General features: G+C 43.8%; 1 protein-coding gene across 2 annotated transcripts in view; it reads right to left on the bottom strand.

Annotated features, from left to right (window-relative positions):
• LOC117655397 (sodium- and chloride-dependent GABA transporter 2) overlaps positions 1-14161 on the bottom strand; it is an 86192-nt gene that overhangs the window by 26186 nt on the left and 45845 nt on the right. For both annotated transcript variants that reach the window (XM_034402813.2, XM_034402814.2), the window contains 3 exons: positions 6965-7068; positions 3818-3942; positions 2365-2477 (listed from right to left, as the gene is read on the bottom strand). In XM_034402813.2, the coding sequence (XP_034258704.1) occupies positions 2365-2477; positions 3818-3942; positions 6965-7068 (342 nt within the window). The remainder of the gene's footprint in view (positions 1-2364; positions 2478-3817; positions 3943-6964; positions 7069-14161) is intronic.

The raw sequence follows: 14161 nt of genomic DNA, 5'->3' as shown, positions 1-14161 counted from the left end.
TTAAAAACAATCTTTACTAAATCGCCCATGTCAGGGGTGGATTCCACTTACCTTTACTACCGGTTTGCAACGGGAGCACATGCGCATGTGCAGAAGCTTCTGCGTATGCGCAGATCACCCGTGATGACATTGTGGTGGGTGGGCGGAGCCTCCCGCTGGTTTTACTACGGGTTCTATAGAACCAGACTGAACTGGAAGCAACCCACCACTGGCCCATGTTCTCTTTTGGGTCTGAGTTGCCCAACTTTGCCATAATCTCCTTACACAATCCTGGAATGCCCATCTTTGCACCAATACTTCACTGAAGGATTAAAGACCAGAGTGCAATTGATACTGGTCAAAATGCAGGTTGTGCAGCCAAAGAAGTCCAAAGGCTCCCATTTGAATTGGCAAGTGATCAAAATATCACCAAAGGAATAATGAAGGTATCAGACCTAAGAGAGGCCTACTGAATTAGCCCCCACCTCCTCCATTTCTTAACTCAAAAAAAAAAACAAAAAAAAACCCTGATATGGCAGTATCAGATTAGAATGGTGGCCATTTTGTCATTTTAAAAAAAAATCTATATTATTATTTTCCGAAATAGAATAATGTTCGTTCCAGGGAAGGCCTGAAGACAGCCCTATACCAAAAGATCACTAATGTCATTGCTGGAATTGCAAACATTATCACTAGACGTACATTAGAGTCTGATGTTGACATGTTTGTCCTGCCTTCAAGGAACTCTCTTGCATTTCCCCCAGCAGCTGATGACTCAGGTAAAAACAGAGACAAGACACGGGTGTAATTGGATTCAAAAGATAAAGATTTTTCGGCCATTTTGGATTCCTTTTCTAAGCACCTATATTATGTAATTTGTTGTTGTTAATTGCAAAGTCGTGTCTGACTCATCAAGACCCCATGAACAACTTTCCTCCAGGCCTTCCTGTCCTCTACCATCCTCTGGAGTCCATTTAAGCTCAGCCGAAGAGGTTGTAAGAAAATAATGCCTTTAAAAGCCTCTGGCGATCCCAGCTGACTTGCCTGATCCTCAGAGGCTTCTAAAAGTATTTTTTTCTGCAACCTTTTCAGCTGAAGAGGTTGTAGGGGAAAAAATGCCTTTAAAAGACTCTGACGATCCCAGCTGACTTGCCTGGGTGGCCACGCCCACCCAGTCACATTACACCCCCCCACAAGCCACACCCACAAAATAAGCCATGCCCACAGAACCAGTAGTAAAAAAATTTAGAACCCACCCCTGAGTCCTTCCTTCTCATTAGGTGGCCAAAGTATTTGAGTTTCATCTTCAGGATCTGGCCTTCTAAAGAGCGGTCAGGGTTGACCAGTTTGATCGCCTGAAGTCCAAGGGACTCACAGAAGTCTTCTCCAGCACCATAGTTCAAAGGCCTCAATTCTTTGGCGCTCAGCCTTTCTTATGGTCCAACTTTCACAGCCATACATTGCAACTGGGAAAACCATAGCTTTGACTATATACACTTTTATTGGCAGGGTGATGTCTCTGCTTTTTAGTATGCTGGATTTTACATACTATACTGTATTTAGTATGCTGTATTTAGTATTATGTAACTAAGCTAATTATTTTTACCACTGAATGCAAAGTACTTATTTATTATCTAGAAGAGAAGGACTGAAAATGGTCTGGGTCGCAGGCAAGGAGGACAAAGCACCAGACAAAAAACAATGGATGGAAACTAATCAAGGAGAGAAGCAACCTGGAATTAAGGAGAAACTTTCTAATAGTGAGGACAATTAACCAGTGGAACAGCTGGCCTTCAGATGTTGTGGGTGCTTCATCACTGGAGGTTTTTAAGAAGAGACTGAACAGTCACTTGTCTGAAATGGTATAGGATCTCCTGTTTGAGCAGGGGGCTGGACTAGAAGACCTCCAAGGTCCTTTCCAACTCTATTCTGATTCTCAACCTTCTCATCCTTCTTACATGTGTCCACAATATACTGGTACCCACAAGCCAGTCAACATGTGATTTTCATGCTCAGGGTTGATAGGAATAATAAACTTAACTATCTGGGGCAGGGGTGAAATGCTCCCGATTTGGACCGATTCAGCTGAACCGGTAGTGTTGGTGGTTGGTAGTTCGGAGAACCAGTAGCAATGGTGGCACGAAGCTCCACCCACCCACCCAGTCGTTGATATTTCCTGGTTAAAACCAGGAAGTAACCTGTTTTTTATCCTCTGTGCATGCACAAAAGGGTTTGCACATGTGCAGAGGGTTCCAAGCACGCATGTGACAAGTGCACTTCTGAACCGGTTGGGAAGGTAAGTAGATTTCACCCCTGATCTGGGGGCAACAGATTAAGACGGACAGGTTAAGTACTAGGCTGAGCCTGCCCATTCATAGCATTTACCTGACTGTCTAGTCCCAGGAGAACCACCATAACAAAGAAGAAACAAGCCCATAATGGGGAGAAAGGCAGCATGACGACGGCTCGTGGATAAGCAATGAAAGCCAGACCAGGTCCTGTTGAGAGAAAATTATGTTGATATGTGAAAGCCATATAACCAGCATGATACATTATGATCATTAGCTCCAGGGGTGGGTTCTAAATTTTTTTACTACCGGTTCTGTGGGCGTGGCTTATTTTGTGGGCGTGGTTTGATGGTCATGTGACAATTCTTTAGGATTTAGCAGAGGTACTGGTCTACCAGGCTTTTAACTGCTTGCAGAGCTGTACTGGTCTACTCATTTGTTCTTGGAGCGTTCTAGTCTACCCATTTGTTTTTGGAGGCACCGGTCTACACATTTGTTTTTCGAGTGCTCTGGTCGACCACCACATTGCCTTTTAACACTGATCAGCTATAGGGCGGCCCTTTGAAGCCCCGGCAAGAGTTTAAACAGGTTTTTTCCTTCTAGCCAATCAGCTGGGACTCGGGAGGCAGCGAATAGATTGGGGGTGGGGCCAAATAAAAGGTAAGAATAATGCGGGGGAGGGGGGCAGGAGGACCCAGCTCTCAAACAAAGAGAATCGGTTCAGTGATGTCATATTGTCACCGCTACCGGCTCGGCTGAACCGGGAGGAACCCATCACTGATTAACTCCCTAACCAACTGCAGGTAGTCCTTGACTTATAATAGTTCTGTGATGGTGAACTATGGCACGCGTGCCAGAGGTGGCATGCAGAGCCCTCTCTGATGGCACACAAGCTGTTGCCCCAGTTCAGCTCTGTTGCGCATGCACACGCGCCTCCCACTGGCCAGCTGGTTTTCGGGTCTCTGCCATGCATGCATGGGGGTGGGGCACATGCGGGGGGTGCATGTGCGGGGGCTGCGTGCGCATGCGTGGGGGGGCGGGGGGGCTTGCACATTGCAGTTTGGGGGTTCTGGCGTGCACACACTTTGGGCACTCGGTCCGGAAAAGGTTAGCCATCACTGTAATAGTTCATTTAGTGACCATTCGAAGTTACAACAGCACTAAGAAAAGTGACTTATGAACATTTTCCACATTTATGACCATTGGAGCACCCCCATGGTCAGGTGATTTACATCTGGATTGTTGACAACTGTTTCATATTTATGACCATTGCAGCGTCCTGGGGTCACGTGATCATCTTTTGCGACCTTCTGACAAGCAAAATTGATGGGGAAGCCAGATTCACTTAACAACCATGTTACTAATTTCACAATTGCATGGATTCACTTTACAAATGTAGCAAGAAAAGTCGTAAAATGGGGCGATACTCACTCCGCAATTTTCTCACGTAGCAACATAAACTCTGGACTCCATTGCGGTCGTAAGTCGAAGACTACCTGTACTTTTCATTGTGTCCAAGGTAAGTCCCCATATGAGCATGAACTACTCACCCGACTCAGCTACTTCCGAAATAAGCACTCCCTGTTCTTCTGCCATGAAACCCAGAATGGAAAAAATGGCAAAGCCAGCCACAAAACTTGTGCCACTGTTCAAAAAACACAGAGCAATACAATCCCTAGAAGGAGGAGAAGAGTGAGAGATGACATCGTTCGCAAAGATACCTAACATCATGGTATCTAGATAAGAATGAAATATTGTATGAAAATGTGCACACCGTGTCCTGAAGTTGTTAAAACTAGTTGCATAGATTTTAAATTTGAATGTAAGTGTAATGATCCTAAGGAAAAAGATAGGATTAATTCTCCAGTCACCTTGATAGTCTTCCCTAAAAAGGGAAGAGGAAGAGGAAGAGGAAGAGGGAGGGAGGGAGGGAGGGAGGGAGGGAGGGAGGGAGGGAGGAAGGAAGGAAGGAAGGAAGGAAGGAAGGAAGGAAGGAAGGAAGGAAGGAAGGAAGGAAGGAAGGAAGGAAGGAACTGTTACACATAAACTTATGGCTGAAAAAAAAACCTGCTACCAAGTTTATTATGGACATTTCCTTAATTGAAAGATTATTAATCAACTGAAAAATAAACATGGCAATGATTTTACATGACATTTAATACGGCACAATATTATTTATCCTATTGATTAGAATCCGTGATGAAGGCTCAGAAGTGCACGTCGTCCAGCAAAGCCTTTTGCAAATATCATTTTTAAGTATCTGCAGGATTTTGCTGCTTCCATAAAACGAATAAAAGCAGCATCACAATGTCACAATGCAACCTTCCCCCTTTGGTGTAGGTAAGCAGTGCTATGATGCATATACAAAACGGGCTAGGGGATGCCATGACTCTTTGCTCTCTGCCCTCCCTTGCCTCCTCTATGGACACCGCTGGCAATTTGTATCTTCCTTTACGCTTCTTTTTTTTATTGTTTTCAATTAAGGCATGACTAAAGAATGAGTGACGAATAAGATCTTAAATCTTAATTATTCAGATTTGCACACTGCGGTGCAGGGTTTTAATTGCCCACGATTGCCTATGATTGCAAATTATTGAAATATAATCAAAGGGTAGGGTATAATTGTATAATAAATGTTTTATTTTTAAATAATTAAATCCTGTTATCACTCCGTTGCCCAGCTTGTACTTAAAAGCATGGATAATATTGTTGCCGCATAAAACAGAAAACAATGAAAGAGTCGGCTGCAAGGAGGAAACTTACTTATTTGTTTGTTTGTTTGTTTGTTTGTTTGTTTTTACTTATTTAGAAGATTTATATGGACTCCCACTCACTCACAGTGACTTTGGGCAGTTTGCAAACAATAAAAAAGCCAAATATAAGAGAATAAAAAACAGTAACACACACATACCCTTGGTGACAACACACAATCAAACAAGCCACTTGTTGGGCTCCATCCCAATCTCTGAGCTCTCGAGGCCCCTTGGCAGAACCAAGTCTTCAGGAATGCCTATGGAGAGTCTCAGTCATCCAGGTCATGGTTGTCCCAAAGGTGCTTTTTTCAAGAGGCAACTGGACTTTCTGGTTTTTCTTTGAAGACATTTCGCTTCTCATCCAAGAAGCATCTTCAGCTCAGACTGGATGGTGGGGAATGGAAGGGATGTAAATTCCTTGCAGACAGATGGTCATTTGCAGTCTTTTAGAGAGTTGTTGAGTCCACTTGTCCTCAGGGTCACCTGAGTAGTGCAAATGGGTGAGGAGCCTTCTTGGAACTGCTAAAATAACTGTGTTGTAGAGCTGTGCGGGATGTTTTCTGCCCTGTGTCCAGTGATGGGTTGCCCCCGGTTCGGACTGGTTCGCAAGAACCGGCGGGAGGCTCCACCCACCGTCCTGGATGTCATCATAGGTGATGTGCGCATGCACAGAAGCTTAGTGCGCGCACGAGTGAAGCAAGCACACGCATGCAATCCCACTGCGAACCGGTAGTAAAGGTATGTAGAACCCACCCGTGCCTGTGTCCCTTTACTTTTCAACAGTTGCCGCTTGAAAAAGCACCTTTGGGACAAGTCTTCAGGACCATATGAAAGAGTTTCAAAGTGGGGGCCAGTCAAATCCCTGCAGGGATGATATTCCAAAGGGAGGGAGCCACCATGGAGAAGGTCCTTCTTCTGGGTCCTGCCAGATGTACTTCCTTAGGAGACTTCCTTGCAACTTTTCTTGCCTCCCCGCTCTAGTGGTTCAGGTGGATGTAACTCATTTACATGGATTTAACTAATCATTAAATGGCCTGTAGAAGCTCGGTTGCACTTTGAAAAATCTTATTGGCCAGATACAATTCTCTATTAAAGTTAACAATTATGACAAGCCAGTTCTGAAAAAGAGAAATCCTTTCATTGATGTTGACATGATCTGGATCCTCTTAAAAGTGAATATGGAAAATTATTTGCTGGATTGGGGCTGCCTTTACCAATTAAATGAAATAAATTAAGATAACGATGGCATATTAAACTAGTACATTTCAAGTGAGCCATATTGGATATGAGGTATGCTTTGGGATATATCCTAAAGGTTATAGATATATTTATTTGTGGCAATTCCATGTTTTCTGTAGCATGTGGTATATTTTGCAGTTTCAGGGGGAAATGGGAAATATTAAAACGCAGTTTGAAGAGATGGGATATTAGACAGATCATGACATGTTGAAAGCAAGTAGGAATTCTTCAGCCCTGCTTCTGTTAGTTATTTATTTATTTATTTATTTATTTATTTATTTATTTATTTATTTATTTAATTTCTATACCGCCCTTCTCCCAGAGGGGACTCAGGGCGGTGAACAGCCAAAATTAAAAAACATACAAATACAAAAGTTAAGATAATTAAAAAAGAATTAAACCATTAGCTTCCCAATTTAAAACCCCCAAATCCATAAAATTTAAAATCCCAATTAAAAACCATTTAGGCTAGGCCGGCTTGGTGGAATAAAAACGTCTTCAGGGCTTTACGGAAGGTCCGGAGGTCCGGGATCAATCGTATTCCAGGAGGCAGCTCGTTCCACAGGGCGGGTGCCCCCACAGAGAAGGCTCTCCCCCGGGCGCCGCCAGCCGACATTGCCTGACCGACGGCACCCTGAGGAGGCCGTTAACAAGGAGGAAGCAAAGAGGACAAGGGTTATAAATGCTAGAGGCACATTCAGTTACCTGTAACAGTTGTTATGATACTTATTGTAGCTGCCCAAAGCTGTTAGGCACCCCAGGCAAATGGCATATGAGAAGAAGATCTGAGTGCCTGCATCCATCCATACCTATAAGCAAGGAAAACAACAGCAAAAGAATAAAATTCCTAAGAGTCCATCAGTTTTTAAAGGCACTATAATCAGTGGTGGGTTGCCCCCAGTTCAGACCGGTTCTATAGAACCAGTAGTAAAACCGGAGGGACGCTCCACCCACCGACTCCGACATCATCAAAATGATTCTGCACATGCGCGCGGCCCCATTGCAAACCAGTAGTAAAGGTAAGTAGAACATACCCCTGACTATAATGTATGTAGGGACCAGGGGTGGGTTCTACTTACCTTTACTACCGGTTTGCAACGGGGCTGCACGCATGCGCAGAAGCGTTTTGATGACGTTGGGGTCGGTGGGCGGAGCCTCCCTCTGGTTTTACTACTGGTTCTATAGAACTGGTCCGAACCAGGGACAATCCACCACTAGTAGGGACTCAGTGCTGTCTGCCATTCTGTCATGGGTGCTCCTGGATAAGAAGGATTCTTCTTTTTTTGATAACAGTGACTGGAAGAGAGGGTAAAACCCACTTTTCTCACAGGAAAGAAGGAGGAGGAGAAGGGGGGAAGGGGAAGGGGAAGGGGAAGGGGAAGGGGAAGGGGAAGGGGAAGAGGAAGAAGAAGAAGAAGAAGAAGAAGAAGAAGAAGAAGAAGAAGAAGAAGAAGAAGAAGAAGAAGAAGAAGAAGAAGAAGAAGAAGAAGAAGAAGAAGAAGAAGAAGAAGGGAATCATCATCAAGATCAAGATGGATTCTACTTCATGTTCAGTGCTGCAGATTTGCCTGTTTCAAGGAGCTTGGGTAAAAACTCCTGAAATAATTGTGTATGGGTCTGGAGGCTGAAGAAGGAAGGTGGCCACTGAAGGAAGATGGATGAAAAGATCATCAATAAAGGGGAATAGTTGTAGCTCAAGGGCTGAAATGAAGGGTCCTTGGTGCTCTCTGAGCTTGGTTCTTTTCTTGCAGATACTTCATTACCCAAACTAGGTAACATCATCAGTGGGAATAGATCATCCACTATCAGATTAATAAAGATTCTTTGCTAGATATCTATTATGCCTAATAGTTATTAAATTTAAAAAAACAAAAAAACACAAAATGATCAAACCCTTTCCAATATACCATATTGTCAACCCGGTAACAATTCTGCCCACCAAAGGCATCCAATAATTTGATTTTATTTATATCAAGTTTATGTTACTTTTCCAAACCAGAATTCTAAGTGACGTTAATTCATATTATAAAAAATTATTAATAAATTCTAAATTTAATATTTTTTAAATAAAACAGCACCATAAGCTGCATTGTAACCAAAGCAATCCTGCCAGAAGATAATTAAGAGGAGATTCTTGTGTATGCATGGCTAAGAAACAGAGATTAGGAGGAAGACCATAAGATTACCAATATTATGAGCAAATTTCAAGAGATAGAATCTCTAATTCTTTATCTAAATCCCATTGCCCTTGTAATCAGCAGGTTATAAGGTCTACAATCACATGCTCAAATTAAACGATACTTTCTAAGGAACTATCGATTCTTGCATACTCCCAGAGATTCTTCACTGAGATACATCACCTACTGCAACTGATCTTCCTCTGCAATCCATGACTCCCATCTATAACTGGAAGCTATTCTGATCCTATCTTTATGTATCAGCGAGCCCTCAGTATTGTCAGATACTAAACAGCTTCAGTATGAACCAATCAATACTCAAAACATTGAAAACTACACATCAGAAATCTAACAATCTTGTGTGTCAAACAAAACTCAACCCGTTAGGAGAGAGCTGGAAAATATTCAAACATTCAGAGAAGATACAGACCATCAAAATGGGCAAAGAAGAAGCCAGAGACGTTTTGGAAAATGTTCAAATACCACTATCGAAAAGAAATGCATCTCGATGCCCAGGGGATGTTTCAAAAGGGAGAAGAGAGCAGAGGAGACCAGATGAAAGGGTTCTTTACAGTGGTGAAATGTAAAATTTGTTACTACCAGTTCTGTGGGCGTGGCTTGGTGGGGGTGTGTGACTGGGTGGGCGTGGCCAACTTTTTTTTTTTTACTTTTAAAAGCATTTTTTCTATAACCTTAAGAGGTTGCAGGAAAAAATGCTTTTAAAAGCCTCTGATCAGGCAACTCAGCTGGGATCGCCAGAGGCTTTTAAAGGCATTTTTTTTCCTACAACCTCTTCGGCCGAAGCAGTTGTAGAAAAAAATGCTTTTAGAAGCCTCTGATGATCCCAGTTGAACCACACAATCATCAGAGGCTTTTTTTTTTTTTTACTTTTAAAAGCATTTTTTAGCCGAAGCCTCTGATGATCGTGCAGCTCAGCTGGGCATAGGGAGGGGAACGCAGGGATTTTTGCTACCGGTTCTCTGAACCACCTGCCACCATCGCTACCAGATCGAGCGATCTGGTCCAAACCGGGAGCATTTCACCCCTGGTTCTTTACAAAAGCACATGTAGAACTGCTCTTGTGTAGGGAAAGGATCAGAGGTGGTATTCAGCCGGTTCACACCGGTTCAGGCGAACCAGTAGCGGCAACCGTAGGTAGGCCCACCCACCCGCCCCAGCTCCAAATTGTGCTATTTAGGCACATTTTTGAGGCCAGGTGCATGCACGGGAGGTGCACAAGCGAGCAAAGCACATGCGCAGAAGCCCGGGCACATGCGCAGGCAGCCCACATGCATGCAAAGTGAGCGTGTGCGCATGGGGTGAACCGGTGGTAAAGGTAAGTGAAACCCTCCCCCAGAAAGGATGACTAACCTGTGCTGACCTTCAACAGGTATTTTAATAAGCAAATTTATTAAGCAAAAAGGGCTTGATCTATCCAGCTGTAAATTTTTAGCAAAGCTGTTTGGAGAAGTAGGACATGCAAAAGTGTCTGTAGCGGGGTGAAATCTACTTACCTTCCTTACCGGTTCGGAAGCGCATGTGCCACATGTGCGTGCACACCTTCTGCACATGTGCAAAACCTTCTGCGCATGCACAGAAGGTAAAAAAACATTATTTCCTGGTTAAAACCAGGAAGTAATGACACCCGGGCAGCGATCACTACCGGATCGACAAACCACAGGGAAAAATCGCTACCGGATTGGGTGATCCGGTCCAATCCGGGAGCATTTCACCCCTGGTCTGTAGGGATTCTCAGTCATCCAAGTCATCGTTGTTTCAAAGGTGCTTTTTCAAAAGGCAAAACTGGACTGTTTTTTCCTTGAGGAAGAAGTTTCACTTCTTATCCAGGAAGCTTCACCAATTGTGACTGGATGAGGAGGGGATAGAAGGATAGGTTCTGTCAGGATGAGGGTGCGGGAGGTGGGAGGAAAGATGGAAGGATTGTATTTCTTTGCAGTCATCTGGTCATTAGCTCTTTCTCTGAGTACTAACTGAATGCCATCCGCCGTCGATGGCACCAACAGCATAGCATAAAATAACAGAGTTGTAAGGGACCTTGTAGATCATCTAGTCCAACCCCCTGCTCAAGCAGAAGACCCTATACCATTTCTGACAGGTGGCAGTCCAGTCTCTTCTTGAAAGCCTCCAGTGATGAAGTTCGCACAACTTCCGAAGGCAACTTCTGTTCCATTGGTTGATTGCTCTCACTGTCAGAAAAATATCTCCTTATTTCTAGGTTGAATCTCTCCTTGGTCAATTTCCATCCATTATTTCTTGTCTGGCCTTCAGGTGCTTGGGAAAATACGTTGACCCTCCCTCCTCTCTGTGATGGCCCCTCAAATATTGGAACACTGCTCTCATGTTTCCCCTGCAGGGTTGGTATTCACTTATCCTTGCTACCGGTTCGCAAATGTGAGCGTGCACGCAAACGTGAGCATGCGCATGCGCAGGGGCTTCCGCGCATGCGCAGAGCATCAAAAACGTGGATAGATTAGATGTGATTACGTCTGGGTGGGTGGGCAGAGCCACACGCAGCCGCCGCTACCAGTTCGCCTGAATCAGATAGAACTGGCTGAATACCACCACTGCTCCCCTGGTCCTTCTCTTCACTAGACTAGCCGTGCCCTGTTCCTGTAACCATTCTTCATATGTTTTAGCTTGCAGCCCCCTAATCATCTTTGTTGCAAAGAAATACAATCCTTCCACCACCACCACCCCATCCAATCAAAACCCATCCTTCCACACACGCGCATGCCCAACATTCAGTCACAATTGATGATGCTTCTTGGATGAAAAATGAAATGTCTTCTTCTTCCTCCTCCTCAAGGAAAAAACAAACAAACAATCCAGTTGCCTTTTGAAAAAGCACCTTGGAACATGGGAAGTGATAGGATGCACTCCTGGTAATAAATGTTATTGTTGTGGTCCGCCAGCAGCCTGCGGAGCTGGCAACGGAGTTGGACAGCGATGAGGCTAAGGAAGAACAGGGGCCAGTCCTGGAGGCTAGAGAAGGCCCAGATGAGGGCTCTGCGTCCGAGGCAGAGATGGGGCCAGGGCCATCTGGGACTAATGTGTGGACTCCGGAGCCTCTAGAGGCTGATAGCAGAGAGGCAGAGGAACAGGAGGAGCCTGTTCCTAGTGCACGCATGAGAAGAGCTGCCAGAAGGCAACAGCAGCTAAAGCAAAAAGGACGACTCGGGAGTAGGGCCAAGAGATGATTGGCCCCTTCCATAAGGCTTAAAAGACCAGCAACGATTCTTGGGCTCTTTGTCGGAAAACAACGCTGAGAGAATTGCTTCTTGTTTCACTGTATTCATTTCTTGGCGTTTTCTGCTTCTGAACTTTTGCCAAGAAAAGCCTTTGGCAGGTTGCCTAATTAGACCAAGGTTGGTGATAAGGCTGAAGAATTGTGTTATGAAGAATTTGTTTTGATTTAGTTTGGACTACGTTCTAATAAAGTCTGTTTGTTTCGAACCGTTTGCGTCTGATAATACCTATTTGGGCCTGGGTCACAACAATTATTGGAGAAACTGAGCAACTTTGCCAATTTTATTTTTATAAAAAATTATGTGTAATAATGAGGTGTGATTCACCTCCCTTTTGTCTCTTTCCCTCTTTGACCCCTCGCAGCAGCAATCATTGTCTTCTTCATTTGAAAGGCAAATCTTAATGGGAGAAAAGAAAATCATCCCAATTTTAAGGTAACGGGGGTGAATCTCCCATCAACGCAAGCAAAGAAATGGCTTTGAAAATCTAAACGTGCTAGTCCAGAGGTAAACTAAAATGTGCTTTTTAGACTGACATCAAACCTTGAGATGAGGGATGAGGTAAAGCTACGCAGTGGGATAACTCTATGGTTTTTGACAAGCGCTTGCTAGATTTTAGGCTAGCTTGAGAGGAGTTTAAAAGGTTATGAAGGGTTTTGCTGACCTATTTTTTTTTCCAGGCACACATCCCTTTAATCTCCTTTGGAGACACCGTCTCAGCACAAAAGGCTGGTACAGCAGCTCAGCAGGAACCTGGATTTTGACATGGAGCAACTTGTCCTGAGGAGATTAAAAACACAGTTGGGCAAAGAACTTTTAGGAAGACAAGCTGATCACTGTTCCTTTGAAACACTCGCTTTACCATGTGTGGTGGCCTCTCGCGGTATATTCCGTGCCTCTAAACGTTGTGAAAATGTCTTTTTGGTCATTGCATGTAAATGTTTTCTTCATATGAGGAGAGGCGGGGAGAAAAAAAAATCACAAGGATAACCTTTGAACTCAGCGCTCCTGAATTCTACAAACTGAGATGGAGATTGGCTGAAAGGATCCAACTGGCAAAACCGAAAATAGGAATTATTGTTAATTCAGTTGTATTTTATTTAACTAATATTCCCTTTCTCCCCCCCCCTTCTTTCATAATGCTCAGGATGCTCTTACATTTTATCCTCGTGGCATTTAGGAAGCGTTTTGGAATCCTGTACATTGAATCCAGTCTGTATTTTGGAACAAGGGTATATTTTGGCTCCAAACACTTTCAGAAATGCGGCTACTGACATAGCATGTAAAGGCCATCAGGGGTGAAATCTACTTACCTTCCCCACCAGTTCAGAAGTGCACGCGCCATACGCATGTGGTCATGCCACTCACACACGTCACATGCGCACATGGACCCTCTGCACATGCGCAAACCCTTCTGCACATGTGCAGAGGGTAAAAAACAGGTTACTTCCTAGTTAAAACCAGGAAGTAATGACGACCAGGCAGGTGGGCGGAGCCGTCACTACCGGTTCTCCAAACCACCCGCCGCCATCGCTACCGGTTTGGTCAAACTGGTTCAAACCGATAGCATTTCACCCCTGCCATGGATTGTTCTAATTACCCCCCAAATATGTATATCCATATTATAATAGATAAAAATTTGCTTTCTCTAATAGTGATGGCTGGAATTCTGGGAAACACTTCTGGAGGTGACTGAATAGGGAAAAACTCATTGAGATATTTCTGGGGGGGGAAATTCCAGAACTCCATTCTTTCTAGGAAGTGTAGTGCCCTTCCAGACTAGATATGGTCAAAGAGGCTGGGCTCAATGCTCAGTGGGTGAGTGGGAATTCATGATGCTTTCTGCCTAAAATAGAACAAAAAATGGACCCCTCACTCTACCGAAGTTCTTACTGCCCAAAGCAGACCAAGTTATTTTAGCACTATGGGAAAAATCCTATGGGGAAAATCCTATGGGAAATATCCTATGAGAAATATCCTATGGGAAAATACCATTTCCTTGGGAAACATAAATAGATTACATATAGTAATTTGTGTTCCTGTTAGTACCCTCAAAGCAAGACTAGGCAACAGCTTCATTCTGCCCAAAGAAGGAGAGTTGACCCATAGGAAAGTCACATTAAACATGTTCTAGAGTCCTCTTCGTCTTTAGTTAGACCATCACTGTCTAAGAATAAGGTTTTATTTGGAAAATGAATTTTGGAGCTAAGCAGGAGGATGCAAACATGGTGTCCATCCATAGCAGAATAGCAAAGCGAAGGCAAAAAAAAAAAAAAAGAAAAAAGAAAAGAGGAAAGATCCCTTTGGGATTATAATGTATAGACTCAGCAAAGAAACCGTAAGCAGAAATCAAAGCAGGGAAGTCAGCAGAATTATTGTGATTCCAAAATGCTGCAAAAACAAAAGGTTAAAGACAGAAAACGAGGGAACAGGCTGGAGATTGACAGGAGAGGGAAAGA

This window comes from Pantherophis guttatus, chromosome 7, assembly GCF_059756535.1.
Source record: "Pantherophis guttatus breed Tessera chromosome 7, ASM5975653v1, whole genome shotgun sequence".
Lineage (NCBI taxonomy): Eukaryota > Metazoa > Chordata > Lepidosauria > Squamata > Colubridae > Pantherophis > Pantherophis guttatus.
Note: the sequence above shows the minus strand (reverse complement) of the source record. Positions and strands in the feature narration are given on the sequence as shown.